The sequence below is a fragment of the Magnolia sinica genome, chromosome 3, assembly GCF_029962835.1.
Source record: "Magnolia sinica isolate HGM2019 chromosome 3, MsV1, whole genome shotgun sequence".
Taxonomy (NCBI): Eukaryota; Viridiplantae; Streptophyta; class Magnoliopsida; order Magnoliales; family Magnoliaceae; genus Magnolia; species Magnolia sinica.
The window spans coordinates 62168550-62186209 of NC_080575.1; the positions used below are offsets into that span (position 1 = coordinate 62168550).

General features: G+C 40.4%; 1 protein-coding gene across 7 annotated transcripts; it reads left to right on the forward strand.

Moving 5' to 3' along the window:
• Positions 1-2637: 2637 nt before the first annotated feature.
• On the forward strand, positions 2638-16311 carry LOC131239964 (cyclin-dependent kinase G-2-like). 7 transcript variants are annotated; one of them, XR_009168534.1, is made up of 11 exons: positions 2640-4686; positions 4782-4910; positions 6230-6365; positions 6454-6542; positions 6746-6857; positions 6974-7080; positions 7191-7586; positions 7784-7863; positions 7958-8353; positions 11326-11717; positions 14838-16311. XR_009168534.1 is itself a non-coding variant. In XM_058237937.1 (7 exons), the coding sequence occupies exons 1-7, from the start codon at positions 3086-3088 to the stop codon at positions 7288-7290; spliced, it is 2274 nt and encodes a 757-aa protein (XP_058093920.1). In that variant the 5' UTR covers positions 2640-3085; the 3' UTR covers positions 7291-7713. The 7 variants fall into 7 exon arrangements, 2 of the variants coding, with proteins under 2 accessions (XP_058093921.1, XP_058093920.1); XR_009168535.1 differs by having other exon boundaries at positions 8276-8353; XR_009168533.1 differs by lacking the exon at positions 7958-8353.
• Positions 16312-17660: the final 1349 nt, after the last annotated feature.

The following is a 17660-nucleotide window of genomic DNA, read 5'->3' on the forward strand; positions in this document are numbered from 1 at the left end:
TGTTGTAGTTTCAGATGATGGCACAGCCTGCGAGGCAGAGCCGGACTTTGAGGATGATGAGGGGCATTCTTATATATGTAGTATTCAGGCGGGTTTCTATAGACCGTTCTGATCGATGGGGCTTCAGTGCTTATACTTGTAGTGGACCATCACTCTTTGATATTTCATATTTTGAAACAATACTTGTAACTATTTGACTTGACAATGCGTTCATACTTTGGGGACCTACAATGGTTTATACATTTTATACACTTATCACAGTTTTTCGCTTGCGTAAATTCAACTGTCCCTGGAGTATGATTTGCTGATTTAGCTTAATCACATTCATGTTTTATGCACTAACATGGACAACATCGAATCATCATTATGTATGTTACATAAGTGATGCGTTAGAACTGGAGAGTTGGGTACCTGCTCGACCCTCAATTTTCAGTGCGTTACAGAATCTCTACCCATGGATTGTTTCAAATTCAGTACTTGATTTTCAGACTTCAGCCATAATTACCAAACAAGTTTTTTGACTTCAGATTTCAGATCCAGGTTTCAGATTCCAGATTCAGCTTCAGATTTTAGATTCAGGCTTTAAACTTCAGATTTAACAAATGGGGCCTAAGTGGGCTACACAACATGAATTAAGCATTGATAATGGGGCGTACCGTTGAAATCCTCTTAGAGCCCACCATGATGTTTATTTGCCATCAAACCTATACATGAGGTCATATAAGATGTGAATAGAGGTGTACACGAATCGAGCTAGCTTGGTTAGCTCGCTCAACTCAACTCGAAAAAGTTCGATTCGACTTAGTTCGAAGCTAAGTTCAAACCAAGTCGAGTTGATTTTTTGAGCTCGAAAATGAGTTCAAGTCGAATTCGAGCTGGCCCCAGCTCGACTCGACTCAGATCGAACCTAGCTCGAATCGAACTCGGATCGAACCAGTTCGGTGACTCGGTTACTTTCATATTGATGTTGCTCACCAAGTGTTTGATGAAATGACTCAGAGAAGTGTGGCTAGTGGCAAAGAAGGTATGTATATGAAACCAACACCCTTTTTTTCTTGATTTTTATGTTGCTTAGAAGGTGTTTGATAAAATACATGTAAATCCATTGCTGCTGTCTCAAATACATCAAGATTTTGAAGGTGCAGTACAGGTGTTTGTGAAAATGCTGCAATGGTGAACTCAGCTCGATCTTGGCTTGAACTCGGCTCGAACTGGCCCGAGCTGCTGACTGAACCGAGTCGAGCTGGCCAATCAGGCTCGAGGACTGAGTTGAGCCGAGTTCGAGCTGAGGCCAGCTCGACTTGGTTCGACTCGATGTACACCCTAGATGTGAACAAAAAATACAAATATCAACTTGATCCAAAACTTTTGTGCTTCTGTGGAGTTTACAACGAAAGATCCTGTTATCCACTGCAGCCTTTGATGGAAATGGAACGACTACTTACCATGCCACTAGCCAAGGGCTAGTGGTCGGTGCTATGTGGGCCCCACCATGATGTGTGTGTTTCATCCATGCTGTCCACCCATTCTTCCATATTATTTTATGGTATAAGCTCAAAAATGAGGTTGATCCAAATCTCAAGTAGATTGTATAGTGTTGATTGACCGCCCACCATTAAAAACTTCTTAGGGCCAAAGAAGTTTTGGATTAAGCTGATATATATTTTTTCCTTTCATCCAGCCCATATGACCTAATCAACGTGTTAGATGTCAAATAACTGTTACCGTAGGCCCTAAGAAGTTTTTCACGATGGACATTAAATCACAACTATTTTCCCAAGGTGTGTCCACCTGAGATTTAGATTTACTTCATTTTTAACATCAAGCCCTAAAATTATCTTTCAAAATGGAACACATACATCATGGTGGGGTCCACATAGCACCGATTAGCAGGTGTCAGCATCACTAGCTGCCTTGGATCTGCATCAATTTTGCGCTGACGGGGTAAAATAATACGGCAAGATGGATCGCTTGAGGAATCATACAACTCTTCTTCGGACACGGTTGGGCTAGCGAAGCCGCCACCAGCCAGGGGGCTAGTAGTCAGTGCTACGTGGATACCACCATGATGTATGTGTTTTATACACGCCGTCCATCCATTTTGAAATATAATTTTTAGGGCCTGACCACAAAAGTAAGTTAGTTTTAAATCTCAGGTGGACCACATCATGGGATAACAATTGTGATTAAATGTCCACCATTAAAAACCTCCCAGGGCCACTGTGATGGTTATTTGACATCTAACCTGTTGATTAAGTAATACAGACTTGAATGGAGGGAAAAAATACATATCAGCTTAATCCGTAACTTTTGTGGCCCGAAGAAGTTTTTAATGGTAGGCGTTCAATCAACACTGTGCGGTCCACTTGAGATTTGGATCAACCTCATTTTTGGGCTTATACCATAAAATGATCCCAAATAATGGGTGGACGGCATTGATGAAACACACATCATGGTGGGGCCCACAGAGCACCGACCAGTAGCCGATCCGTTCCCCTCCTCGTGATTAAATAATTCTCGCGTAAACGTGCGCGTCTTCGCTCCGCGTCTTTTTATCGTCCGCGTATTGCTTTCCTCTACCAGGAAAACGCAGCGAAGGATAGTCGCCGCCCTTCCTTTTTCGCTGGCTAGCTCTCTCTCTCTCTCTCTCTCTCTCTCTCTATCGAATTCCATTCCAAATCTATAAAAAGTATATTTCTAGGGTTTCTTTCCTTTCCTTTCTTTTGTCTTCTCTTCGTCGACTTCTCAGATTTCTAGGGTTTCGCTTAAAAATTCCTTTTCTGGAGGTGGTTGCCATTCCCTTCAAGAAAAAGATTGGATCATTGAATATATTTTAGATTTTCTTCGATTTTCAACGTTCTGCTGTTTAGATCCTCGTTCTCTGTGTTTTTCTAGGGTTTCAAGTTCGTTCCTTTGAAATTAGGGTTTTCAGCACGGTGAGATTGGTGAATTGTCATCGTGGAGCAAAATATTCAAGATTAGGTTTTTATTCTTGCAAATTAGGGTTTTTTTTCCTGGAATTAGGTCTTAGATTCGATTTAGGGGTTTTTCTTGGTGTGAGGAAAATCGGGGTTGCGGGGTACATATGGCAGCAGGAAGGCATGGAGGTTACCTCGACCACGAATTCAGGGACCGGGAAACGGATCTTGGGGTGTCACAGCGGAGGGATTTCTATTACTACAAGGAAGGATATGGCCGATACCGTGATGTTGTCCGTGAGCCCGACTGTAACCGTGGTAGTCGTGATCTTGAACGACAAAAGGAGCGGGATTATCAGGACAAGGCAAGAAGTAGGCGGAGGAATGCTAAGGAGAGGGAGTTGGAGAATGCAGGGTACCGATCTTCTTCAAGCACGAGCAATTCGGGTGGCAGAAGTAGTGGTTGGAAGAAAGGTGGGTTTTATGTTAGAAAGGCTGAACGAGAGCCGGGGGAGTTGTCAAGTGGAAGTGGATCTGATGATGGTGACATATCCGAACTGCAGGTTAGGCAGAATGAGAATCAGTTGGAAAATGGGCCCAAGTCGCCGCCGGGTAGAAAGAGGAAGTTTTCCCCGATTGTATGGGATAGAGAAGAAAGGAAGGTGAGTAAATCTCCTATAAAGAGAACTGATCCACCGAATGCCTCCCTGCCTCTGTCGCTGCCTCAAGACTTCTCCCAGTCACAGTCCCCCAATCATCATGAGGTTGCAGAACCATCTCATATCGAGCACACTAGCTTTCACAGGTCACCTTTCAGACCTGCCATAGCACCTGGGTCCGCCGGGTCTGCAGTGTCAGATTCGCCAGTTGCTTTTTCCCAGGGTTTGCCTCTCAAGCTGCACCAGGGCAATGATCAGGAACCCGGGCAGCTTGAAGAGGAAGACTATGCTCCAATGCTGAATATTGGAGCTTCACGATGGGCTGATAACAACAATTCTTCTGCTGACGAAGGTGAGATTTCTGATGAGGAAGGCATGACTAAAAGGAGAAAAAAGATTGCCGTTGCTGAGTCATTGGACACAAAGTTAATCAAAAGGGTGCCAAGTCCTGAGCTTGGAGAGCTCTCAAGAGAAGGCTCTGAAGGAATTCAAGCTAAGTCATCCAGTTCTGATGGTGAAGGTCGCCATGCCAGGGCAGCTAGTGGAGATGAATATGTTGAAATTGATTCTGAGAAAAATGATGTTATGGATGTTGACAGGGAAAGTGCTAATGACTATGTCAATGGTCACCAGGTGGAAATGGTTCCTAGTGAAAGTGATTTACTTACACCACCAGAGCCAGCAACGGCCCCCCCAAGAAGCATAAGCATGTTACAGGGGTGTAGAAGTGTTCATGAGTTCGAGAAATTAAACAGGATAGATGAAGGCACTTATGGTGTTGTTTTCAGGGCCAAAGATAAGAAGACTGGGGATATTGTAGCATTAAAGAAAGTGAAGATGGAGAAAGAAAGAGAAGGTTTCCCCATGACATCTCTGAGGGAAATTAACATTCTTCTGTCATTTCACCATCCGTCAATCGTGGAGGTTAAGGAAGTTGTAGTAGGGAGCAACCTTGATAGCATTTTCATGGCTATGGAGTACATGGAGCATGATCTCAAGGGGCTGATGGAAGTGATGAAACAACCTTTTAGCCAGAGCGAGGTGAAGTGTATAATGTTACAGCTTTTGGAGGGAGTCAAGTATCTTCATGACAATTGGGTGCTTCACAGGTATTCCTCCTACCTAACTTTGCAGTCTTCATTATTCCTCCATTTCCTCAATTTATGATGTGATGATTCATGGATCTGTGGTTTCTCTTTATCAGGGATTTGAAGACATCAAATCTTCTTATGAATAATCGTGGTGAGCTGAAGATTTGTGACTTTGGGTTGGCTCGCCAATATGGGAGCCCATTGAAGCCTTATACCCCCTTGGTAGTTACTCTGTGGTACAGGTAAGCTGCATGTTGTTTCTGTTACTACTCAGTTCATCTTTTGATTTCAGTGTCAGTCATGTCCTGAAATATTTCTTGCCTGGGGATGCTAATCCATGGCTTTTTTGAGATTTCACAATCAATATCTTTGTCATTTACTTTATTTAGATGCTCCTTTTACACAGTGCTATTTTCTCTTACTCAATACAGTGAAAGCCTCTAATAAATAATCATATATGAGCTAATAATCTTATTAGTTTGATTAATAGATCTGGTTACTAACATTTTTAAATATGCCAATAGTCTCTCATTAAACTGATAGAATTACTACCCAAACAAAGTTAATGTCAAATTAATAAACTGGGATTTTCCTTTATCTACATTTTTTGCTTGCTCCTTTTACACGACCAACTCGTTGTTAGTTGATAGAGCAAAACCCTCTCGAAAATAGTCCTCTGCAAGATATACTCATCATTAAATTTGATTAAACATTCCTGTCCCTATATCGCGCCTTGGTGCTAAAGTAATAAGCTAGATATCTAGTTGTTTTATAAGTTTTAATGGCTAAAATTACAATAGGTCCTGTACAAACTTGATTTGTTATTTCCTTATATGTCACATTATGCTATTCCAACTATTCCTCAAATGTTCGAGCTCCAGTACACTGTCGATATTGCCCAAGAAAACTCATACCTGTTAGCATTTTCTGATTACTTCGCCATAGGGAAAAAAATCTTTATCCTAACATGACTGGCCTTTTTTCATGCTACATAAGGAAAATTCACCTCCAGAGGAAGATTATTGTACCTAAAAGAAGTCAAATATTTCATTGTTACTCTAAGAGTCCAGAGGAACTCATGTCTTACATTGTGTCTTTTCTCAAGTCTTCTCTGGCCTTTTGCCCAATAGAGTTCATTTTTCTGTGTTACCTAATGGAACTGACTTTTTTCCATGTTAAACTCCCCTTTTAAAAATTATTATTACTATGTTAATTGGGTTGGGTGACTAAATGGTTTCATAGTTGAAAACTTGAAATACCCTGCCATAAATATTTACCTGAGTTGGAATAGCCTTTTGTCGATTTAAAAAGTATGTAATACTCGCTTTATCTGTATGATCCAACTTATTTACTCTCATTCCTGGTAAGTGCTGCCTGTAATGCACCCACTTGCACAATCCATATAAACCAAACTAACACAATTCATATAAACCAAACTAAGTACACAGTTCCACAGAATTTGATAGTATCAGTGTTTGTTTACTTTTTAATTGTCCTTTCTACAAAATATTGCGCATTCTTAGCAGCTCACTGCAGTTCTGCTCTGCTTCTTTCTTAACAGGGCACCTGAGCTTCTATTAGGAGCAAAGGAATATTCAACAGCTATTGACATGTGGTCCTTGGGCTGTATAATGGCCGAGCTTCTAGCAAAGGAACCGTTATTCAATGGGAAAACTGAATTCGACCAGCTCGACAAGGTAATCTCTAGCCCATCAAGTTTTTCGTTCATCCCCAATCTTTGCCACATTGGCTCAATATGCTCATCTGATTTCTACTTGATTGCAGATATTTAGGACTCTTGGTACACCAAGTGAGAAGATATGGCCGGGATTTGTCAAATTGCCGGGTGTCAAGGTCAACTTCGTTAAGCAGCCGTAAGTGCTTATTTCATACCTCTGATGTCCAAGTCACTATGGCGCAGTAGATCTTTACTTGTGTTCTTATTCTCACTGTTTTTTTCCCAGGCTTTCCAGCTATGAGTGAATGTGGTCAGGCTTTGTGGTTTGCCATGGTGGCACTCTCCAGTTGCGGGGTACATAGGTCATGTTTGTAGTAACTAGTGATGTGTTTCTTTCAGGTACAACAAGCTACGTGAGAAGTTCCCACCAACATCTTTCTCTGGACGCCCTACCCTTTCTGAGGCTGGCTTTGACTTGCTGAATAAACTTCTTACGTATGACCCTAGTCAGGTACTTATCTAAAAGGATCGTTTGATGGTAGCTTTTATTGTATGATTCATAGGTTGATGCTTTGTTTTGTTGTTCTGGTTTTGATTCTTACTGTTGCCTGTTACTTCTCAATGCAGCGGATAACAGCAGAAGCTGCTCTAAACCATGATTGGTTTAGTGAGGTCCCTGTGCCCAAATCAAAAGATTTTATGCCGACATTTCCTGCTCAACATGCCCAAGACAGGTATTTGGATGTCATAATTCAAAAGCAGCTGCACAAAGTGCATGCAACAATTCACTTGCCGACCTTGCCTGGGTTTTAAATTCAATTTTTTTATTCATATTAATTGTTAGGCGTCAACGGAGAATTTTGAAGAGCCCAGATCCATTAGAAGAGCAACGGCGGAAGGATTTGCAGAGGAGTGATTCAGGCATGGGTGGCTTGTTTGGTTAAGTGAAAGAATTCATTGTACAGTTTCATTGAGCTCCTCTGGTTAGGTTACTTGTGGAATCCCATGAGGTGAGAGACGTGCATTGCATGTGAAGTTGGAAACTTCTGTTAGTGAGACGACAATTGATGCTGTTCTTAGCAGGCACGCCAGATGATTCTTGATGGAGAAAGATACACTCTCTTGTTTTCTGCAATCAAACAAAGTCTGTTGCAGGATTTTTTTTTGTCCTCCAGCTTTGGCAAATCATGGCTTTGGCAAATCATAAAAAGTGCATCCTTTGTGCAGCTGGCCTCGCAAGGTGTGACTTAATGACATTTCCTTTGGTAAACTTGGTTTCATTGAAACTAATGTAAAATATTTCCATTGGCACATTGTAAAAGATGATCCTTAAGTCTGGCTTTAAATATAAAAATTGTGTTGATATACTGTCAGTACCATCAGTGCTTGTTCCTTTACTTTTATTTTTCATTTTACTTTTCACACTGTGTTTGCAAGAAACGATTGGTGTGAAGAGGAGGGCGTCCTTTGCTATTTGTATGTCCGAAGAATTTGAAGAAAACCTTTCCACTGAAAAGGTAATTTTCTGATTCAATATTTATGTAATGTAAGATGAGGATTTTGCTTTCCATCTCTGATGGATTGTACAATTTCCTTGAATGCAAAAAACAGTTGCAATTGGCTGTGCTGTGGGACAAGGGGATGCAAAAGCAATAGGATTGTCTCAGTGTGATGCTAATTTATTTATTTTGGTTTTACCATGAAACTATCTCCATGATAAGTCGGTCCTATTCTAATTTGGCTGCAATCTAACAAATTATGTGAACACACTAATACCTAATAGTTGAAATGTTTGTCGATGTTATTTTACTTGGTGAATTTCAGTCTTTTAGTCACTGTACCTGGTGTGAGTGCTTTTGACGATCTAAGTATTTTAATAATTTTTGATGTTTCTGCTGATGCTGATCTCCAACGAGAAATGGAAAGTAGGTTCTTGAGAATTTGTTTCATGGAGGCACCTGCTTATCTTCTGTGCAAGCCATTGTCCTTTACTCCATTCAGATTTAGGTATTATTTCTTCTTAATACTGGAAGTGGTAACTGTACGCCCAAAGTATTAGGCCATCTCCTGCTGACTCTATTTTGATGCCACATTTCTTTTTTCTTTATTTTTTGGTCAACCATGTATGCTCTAGCATGAAATGTGTATCTGAGAATAATCCTAGTAGAGGTGGGTGTGTGTTCTTCTTCCTGCAATGGGATGCCTTTGAGGAATGCATGAATTTGGATTTTTTATTTTTATTTTTTTTTATTTTTTTACAGCTTTTGCTGCATTTGTGTTGGCACTCTTACAGCAATTTAAGAATAGAATTTAATGGAAATGTTATTATCTTTATGTAATCGTTGCACTGTACTCATATGAAGATAATATCATTGTTCATTCCAGTGAATCTCCTTTAGGGATCCTTTTTAATTCATGGAAAAAAGTTTAGTCGAGTTATGTATACGGATGTCCATGATCAGTGTTTAAAGTGCCAATTCAGGAGTTGAAAACTTCAATCTTTCCAGGACTCTATTGCTTCTCCATTTTTTCTTTTCTTTTCTTTTTTTGGTCGATTATGTACTGTATTAAGATCCTACTCAAGGTCAGTCTGCTTTTTTAACTTTTTTTATTGGAATGCAAGCTCTTTGTTACCAACCATGGCTAACGGCCAAATCAAACCAGATACAATCAACAAAGAACATGGGGGCCCGAGGTAAGCAATGGAAAAGAGCTAAAAAGAAGTGGCCCACAGAACAGGAATTCAAGAACATGCCAAGAGGCCAGGACGAGCTCCATAGAAGGATCCTCAAGTGTCTTTGTCAGGATTGTTCCACCTTGCCCTAATGATTTGGGGGAGGGGTGTGAGAACTGGAGGTTCTCCAAACAGAAATTAGGTGAATGATGGTGAGGATACTGCTGACGATAGATGAGATCTGGGTTCTTTTATGCGGAAAAATTCTTGCGCTGTGCTACCGATAGGTGTGCCAAATTGTGCCACCAAAACAGATTGCTGCTGCCATGAAGAGCATGGAACATGGTTCAATGGATTGGCTAAGCTTTGAAAGAGGTCGCCCACAGTGCAGGGATACGTGGCAGCCAGCTTGTTTGTGATCTTTTCCCATATGCTACGCGAGGCTTCCAATAGAAAATGCGGTGATCCATAGCGCTTCCATATGAAGAGAGGCTTCCAATAGAAAATGCGGTGATCCATAGCGCTTCCATATGGAGAGAGCAAATTGGGTCGACTGACTTGAAGCCCAAGATGTATTATCATGCCCCTGGTCTTGAGTTCATTTTGAATGGCAAACCAGGCAGCACAGGTGTGTTTGGGAAAGTGTACTCCATATTGCTTTACACCAAAGGACCTCCAACAAGGTAGGCATGAAAGAGAGGTTCACACAGTGTTTTAAATAGCGGTAGCGTGATGTGTAGCGCTCAGCACTCTATAGCGTGTAGCATAAATACGTAGCGTGTAGCGTAAGCTACACGATACTTTTATTTTTTAATTTAAAAATGGGACAAATATAATAAATATTGGAAAAAAGGAAAAGAAAAATATAAAAATGCATAAGCATGTTCAAATGATTTATTAGTTATCATTTATCAAAAGCCAATCCACATATATAAGCCAAATCAAATAATTATCACATCAAAAATTTTCTAAGCAAACCACTTTAATTAATAATGTCTAATTGAAACCATAAGTCACAATTATGAAAAGAAATAAAAATCACATAGGTTAAAAGTATCAAGTACAATACAAGTGTCACATTCCTCAACATTACATACAAAGAAAACATGAAAAAAGTAATAAAAAAATAAAATAGTAAAAAAATACATTGTAGCTTATGCTACGTATGCTATGCGCTACGTAGCTGTAGCGTACGCTACGACCCCTATAGCGTACGCTACATGGGATTTACGCTATTTAGGACGCTACGTAGCGTACGCTACCGCTACACTACGGGCGCTATTTGAAACACTGGGTTCACAGTTTTGGAGTAGAGCCCATTTGCTACATATTTCCTGATAATGGTGTCCTCCTTTTTGCTTTTCCTTGAGAGAGAGGTGCCCTCAATTTTCTTTCGAGAGGGAAAAAGGACACCATAATCTTGGGAAAGGTTAATTTGTCTGATATCTTTCTAGACATCGATGAGCTCGGAGGAGGTGACAGAAGGTAAATTCGAGCTGCCGTTTGAGATGAACTTGCTCACCGTTATGGACTGGCCCAAACCAATATACATGCCTCCTACCATCTCCAATGCTACCATAGGGGAGCCAGTGGTTGAACCAAAAAGAAGCCTTTCTTTTACTTTGATGATATACTCAAATGTGAGGGCAAATTTTAGGTCTCATATCACCTGAATTTTTTATCTCGTATCACCCCTGAGTTTGGAAGGTGGGGATTCACTGTATACTGATCCTGCTTTAAGTATTTGGTCTAACCCCATCCGTCTATATTAAAGCTTGATCCTTACAGATTTGTATGAGATGCAAAAATGTCTTGGTTATAAAAGTGTATTTTCTCATAGATACAGTTCTGATTTGTGGTTTCCACAGAAAGTAGGAAGCATGGTGGGTTCTTATTTGAATGGTATCCACCTCTTGATCCACTGTCTGAAGCTTCTGACTGAACATTGTTTGCTATTTTTTCTAGAGATTTTCTTGTTGTCACTATCCTACCAGTACAACGACCAGGGCTCCTTTTGTACTGAGGAAAAAAAATAATCTAAGAAGTTCTCATTCCATGCTGCAAGATTCATGTTGTTGAGTGTGCACCTTTTCTGCTAGCATCCAGCCATGTCTTCCATAAATTTCTGCTGATAGGCTCTTTGATGGTTCTGATTTTAGCACTTGCAAAACTGGTTTCTCTGATAGGAATGGGAAAATTGTATTTGGCTCTCTTTTCTGTCATTTATCCATATGGCATGTGAGCATGTTCAAGCTTTCAGTGTCACTGAAACTTTCATGACAATTACCTGCAAATGTTACTGCAGCGTCAGAGCGAGCTGATTGAAGGGAGAGATGAAACTGACACAAACCAACAGGAATTTATAGAATTTCAGTTGTTTTTCCGCATGGTCTGGAAATGATGTTGCTTTGAGAGCCCAGTGGTAAATAGAGGTAGTGTGGCCATTTCTTTCTTCTTTTCAGTTAATAAATGATGTCTCCTGTGGGCATCCAATTTCTGACTGAACATTTTTTTATTGGGCGGCTTTTTTGGATTAGTTTTGCCTAATTTCATTAGCATGCTCTCTTTGCAATACGTATTGTGCATTAAGTTGCAGGAACCTTCAACCTGGCTGTTGTACATGCCTGCTCTGTGGTGCTCTTATGCTTTGGAATCTTGGTCCAGAACAGCAAGAAACTTCAGATCCTTGTTCCAGATGTGAGTTCCATTCAGCATCTCATATACTGCAAAATGGGAGAGAACTAAATAAAGGGAGCCAAGCCACATCCTAAATTCATCTCTCTCCATCAAGATCCAATTCAGATTGTTATGCAGATTGATGTCTGTGGAAATGCAGATCCGGTTCCATATAAAGGCATGTGTAGGGGTGGCAGCATGCCAGGGATCCTATCAGTTTTGGGTCCTGCCTTCTCAAAGTGCCTGTGCCTTTCTGGTCTGTTTATTAAATCCGGCTGACCCTGACCCAGCACAGACCACTCCTGCACATGCTCTAAGCTAGCTTCTAACTGCGCATCCTCTATACCAGACATTGCCTTCTTGTCTTCCATGTGGTTATTGCAAATTCCTGTCATACTCGAAACCTTTTTCATATTTCCAAGGTTTTAAGGGGTCCATGTGATGTGGTGCCCCATGAAACCCCCAGGGACCAATTTTCACCCTGATCAAGGGAGGAAACTGTTTTCTTTTGCCATGGCCCACCAAAGTTTTAGATCAAGGTAAAAATTGGGCCTTGGGGGTTTCATGGGGTTTTGCATCACGTGGACCGTTCAGATTTTGGGCTCACATCATGTGTGACGACTTGTCAAAAAGTTCTCACAGGAACTCATGAGAACTGGTGCACAGCTGAGCACAGAGAGAGAGAGAGAGAGAGAGAGAGAGAGAGAGAGAGAGAGAGAGAGAGAGAGAGGCACCTTTGTGGAAAAGACAATTTCCTATTCTTCTTCTTTTTATTTTTTATTTTTTATTTTAAATAAAAAATCTTTGTTGGAAAATAAACAAATTTATTCCCCCCCCTTAAGAAAGGCATTTTCCCACTATGGAAGGAAAATGGGTTTTTCGGGGTTAAACCCAAATGTGCCACCATCTATCTTCAATCGCCTCAAATGTGCCAATGTGCCAAATGAGTTGTTGTCCGTCTTTGAATATGCCCCACATGCCACCATCCATCTTCTCTTGTGCCCCACGTGTGTAAAGCATACCACGTGCTAATGTACCACATGTCACCCATCCATCCTCTCTTGCGCCCCACTTGTTAATGTGCCACATGGACCACCATTCATCTTATCTTGCACCTCACATGTGCAAAGTGCTCCACATGCACCAATGTGCCACACATCCTATCGTCTATCTTCAATCGCTCCAAGTATGCCATGTGCCAATGTGCCCAAGTGCTGCCATCTAGCTTCAAGTGACCATGTGCCAAACTGTGTTAATGTGTGTCTTGTGCCACATGCCACCATATAACTTAAAGCACCTTACACGTACCACATGTGCCACAATTCAGCTTCAAGTGCCCATTTATGCTGTGTATGCCACATGTGCCACTATCCATCTTCAAGCATCCCACATGTTCCATGTTCTAATTGTTACATGCTAGTGACTGAAGAATTTTTTTTTTCCAAACAACAAATTTGAAAATAGTTCCTAAATTTGTAGGAAAATCTTGTTAAAAACAAACAAGGAAACAATGTTTCCATTCCCACAGTTTCCTGGAAATAAGGTTTTTCCCAAGAAACACTGTTTCCTTTCCTCTGATTTTGATGAATCCAAACTGGCTCTAAGAACCCATAAAATTGAAGGAATTTTTTTGTTGGATAGAAAGCAAAGGATATTTAAAACGGCATTGACATTGATCTAATAGAAACCAATTAGGAATCGCTACAAACAAGGAAATATAGTCCATGCATCAAAACTCATAAGACCTAGCCAATTTCAGGGCTTGAGATAATTAGATCTCAATCTGCCCTTAGAATCCTAGGCTTTGACGCAACTTTCCAAACTGGAAAATCTCAAAATAGAAGGTGAATGTTTCTGGAAAGTAATTTTGAGGCGTTTTTTCTCTTTTAATTTGGTAAAAGATTTTACATGCCGATAAAAACAGATAAAAGATTTTATTCACAAGAAACAGAGACATGGTAAAGAAACCAAAGGGAGTGGAAAGTTTCTGAGAACAGGAGCCTCTCTGGAGAGATGGCAACCTCGCGGTCCACTTTACTGATGTTATTTATTCTGTTTGATTGGTTACTGAATTTTCTTTTTTTACTTTCTGAATGACTCCTGATCTTCCCATTGCATGTTCTACAGTGGACATGCCACTACCAGTCATCATCATCATCTAACTTCAATCCAACTAATTTGGAGCCAGCTACATGAATCCTGTTCTGCCTTTCCCCCCTGTCATGGACCGTATCCTCAGTTAAATAATGGGTCCTCGAGTCTTTTTTTACTACCTCCACCCATATGACCTTTTGGGCCGTTCCCCGTCACCTGTTGCCCTTTTAGGCCCTTCAACTTGATCCAACCCTGTTCCCATTCTTATTCTCCGTGGCACATGGCCTAGCCATGTGAGTCTACTTTCCCTTACCCTAATTACCTACTGGTGCTGCTCCTAAGTTCCCTTGGATGCTTCCATTTCTAATTCCATCTTTGTCTTGTCACTCGTCCATTTCAATCCTTATTTCAGCTAAAGCTCATCATATGACGTGTTGTTCTTTGATTGCCCAACATTCTGACCCATCAAGCATGGCTGGTTTTATAGTTGTATTATAAAATTTCCTGTTCGGTTTCTCCTGGTGTGTGGCAATCACATTGATATGTAGAGGCACATCGCTTCATTCACCCATGTTTAATTTTTTGAGCAATGCGCTCTCAATCTCTCTGCTCTATTCCATTAACACCTCTGGGAGTTTTGGGCTCTCATTGCTGTGTCCATTCACCCATGTTTAATTTTTCGAGCAATGCCCTCTCAATCTTTCTGCTCTATTTCATTAACACCTGTGGGAGCTCTGGGCTCTCATTGCTGTGTCCACTTTGGCAGCCAGCACAAAACTTCTGCCACAAACTTTATCATGAATCTCCACCAACCATTTTTATTGAATATTCTTCAAGTCTGAATGACCCACATGATGGGAAATGCCAAGGCTTCCATTCAGTTACTCTCTCTCTCTCTCTCTCTCAAAAAATAAAAATAAAAAAGAAGAGAGAGAGAGAGAGAGAGAGAGAGAGAGAGAGAGAGAGAGAGAGAGAGAGGTCTAGTATATTCCCAATTGTTTATCCATCTTCAAATGGTGCATTGATGCTCAGTTCTCTTGTGTAAAGGTACCTACGTATGCATATTTTGACATGTGGAGAAAGCTTTTGTGGTTAAGTTGATCAGGTGTGGGTCTATAACTCTGGTAACTTTTCTGCTTTGCTGGGTTTCCTACTAAGGATACTTGCATTGGGTGGTAGGTGTGCTTGGTTTACAATAGAATAATGGATGCAGCTTTTAATTTTAGGTTTTCTATGCCTTTTGATTGATGGCTGAGGAATTGGTTTCCTCCCAAAGATAAACGTTGATGTTAATGTTAGTTGGTTGCTATTTTCTTCTTTGATCTGTGTTCTCAACTGCCCTGTTTAGTTCTCAAGGAATGCCAAGCACAGTCACATGCTTGGGAGTATGTGCTGGTTGGTCCACTTAAGCAAGGCACATCCCAAAATATATTCAGTCCCCTTAACAGTCTTGGCATACTGCTGAGTGTGTGACTTTGCTATTAGCATTCCCCTTCTCTTTGTTTGCTTGTTTGTTTGCAGGGTGATTGGAGAAAATTCACTCTTATCTATGTACGCATATTCAACTCCATGAGTTTGGCCTGAAGTGAATGGGGAACATGTTTTAGACAGTGGCAATTCTTTGAGGGCTTTTAACAATAATTCCTTTAGCACACTTGGAACTGGTGTTCGTGTAGTCAAAAGTAAACTGTGCAAAAACCATAGTGGTGGTGCCTGTTCTTGATCGGCTTTGACCTCTTCTCATAGTGTACATTTTTTATACACTTCTTTTGTAAGTTGGATCCTGTATGTTATCTAAAATTTCCATAATGGTTTCTGCCCTACTACTTTGAACGATCTATCTGAGTTGCCGTTTCTTTCACCACAACATGCAGCCTTATTCATCTGGAATGGCATCATGACTGCATGAACATCCGAAAGCTGCCCAAAAGAAGACAGTTGGGAGTCGGACGGTAGAACCATGCGTTGGAGAAACTTCATTCATATCTGAAGGGAGCTTTGTTGTATTTAACTAAATGGTGGTTCTTGTCCCAGCTATAGAAAAATGCAGTTGTATGATGCGTGCCTAATTGGAAGTAGTGATAATTGCAAACAGTGTCCATTAGCAGGTGGTGCTGCCCCGTAATTTGCTGGGTCATTTTACTTGCCTATATATGTGGCACAAATTTCAGGTATTTATAATGGATGACCTGGATGGGTCCCACCATGGGAATGGGGGTTCATCACAACGTGTGTTTCAATATGTGCAGCACACTTCTAAAACTTGCTGACTTTTAACTCGGAATTTGCCAGCGCCACTTGCAGAAGTTGTAAACAATAAAGTTGGGAGGGGAAGATTCCAACTGAGTGCCCTATTACCCCTTGTCAAAGGAAGCAGCAGCCTTAAGCCAGGGAAAGCATGGGTATTATTGTTACTTTTATATTACTTTTGTGTGTCTAAGTTTTTAAATATATATATTTATATTCATATAATAATTTCAATTTATAATGATTAAATATCGAGTTGAGTCTTCTGAGACAACTGTTTTGGGTTTTTGAACCATGGTTTGCAGTTGGCATTTCATTTTACCAAGTTCAACGTTAGCCAGATTAGTCAACATTTACATGTTTCGATGCAACAACAAGATGTTAGTTGTAATAAGTAGTTTTGTTGGTTGGTTAATTGGTCATATTTTCTTCATGAAATGGGTTGGATTGGTATTATTCTGGATATGGCGAAATAAATCTACTAGATCCTAATAAGTGCCTTGTGTCAGAATTGAGAAATTCTAATGGCTCCAATCTTTGAGTAATGAATGTATTATGGATCAGAAAGTTGGTTCCTCATCATAACATCTTTCTGATTTTGAATTGAGGTCCTTTTATTTATTTTTTAATCAAACACCCCAGCGGATACAATCTCTCCTAGGAATCGTATGGCACCCAAACATATGAGAGATTCTTTGTAGGAATCGTTTTTCTGAATGTGCTGATTGTTCCCTACATGCAAATGACCACTCAACATGTTCAGGTTCTTTATAAGGGGCTGTTTAATTTTTCATGCATCAGGGAAATACCCAGTAAAAGGCTTAGAGTTAAGTTGTCTTTTAACTCTGCTTGAAATTTCAAGCGTATTTTTGTCTCGAAAATTGGTTCAAAAAAGCTGACTTAAATTTATGGCCTCACTGTTCATCTGTTTTATCAGAAGATTTTATGGCCTAAGTCCAAAATTGAGACAGATGCAATGCTCAAGAGGCCCATGCCTCAGGAAACAATGGCATTAAACGTCCACAATTGAAAGTTATTTTGTTCATTGGGCCCACATTGATGTTTATTTGTCATCTAACTTGTTCATGAAGTCATAAAAACATTGATAAGGGGTAAACACAAATATCAGCTTCATCCAAAACTTCTGAGGGCTGCACAAATTTTTATACGGTTAAGCATCCAATTTCCACTATTTCCTGTGGTGTGGTCCATCGGAGCTTTAGATCTGCCTCATTTTTGGGTTTATGCCCTAAATGAGGTTGACATATAGAATGAACGGTGTAGATAAGCCACATACATCACAGTGGGCCCTACATTTATTTGGCAGCCATCCTCATTTCTAGCGTATAAAAGTTAAGTTATCAACATCTGCATCGTGGTAATTATCCGGGTAAGTAATTATTACCCATTTACCAGGTCATTACCTCTTACATGAAAAACCAAACTGGCCCTTAAATAAGTCTGTCACTGTCCCTAGGCCAACTGCCAAAAAGGTGGTCGGTCCCATCAGGTGGACCACACCGTATTAAACTGGCAAAACAATGGAATAATGGAATCTTCATGTACATATGGCTCAAGTTGGATAAGCCGTTCCAGAGAAATTAATGACGTTGTCCGACATCT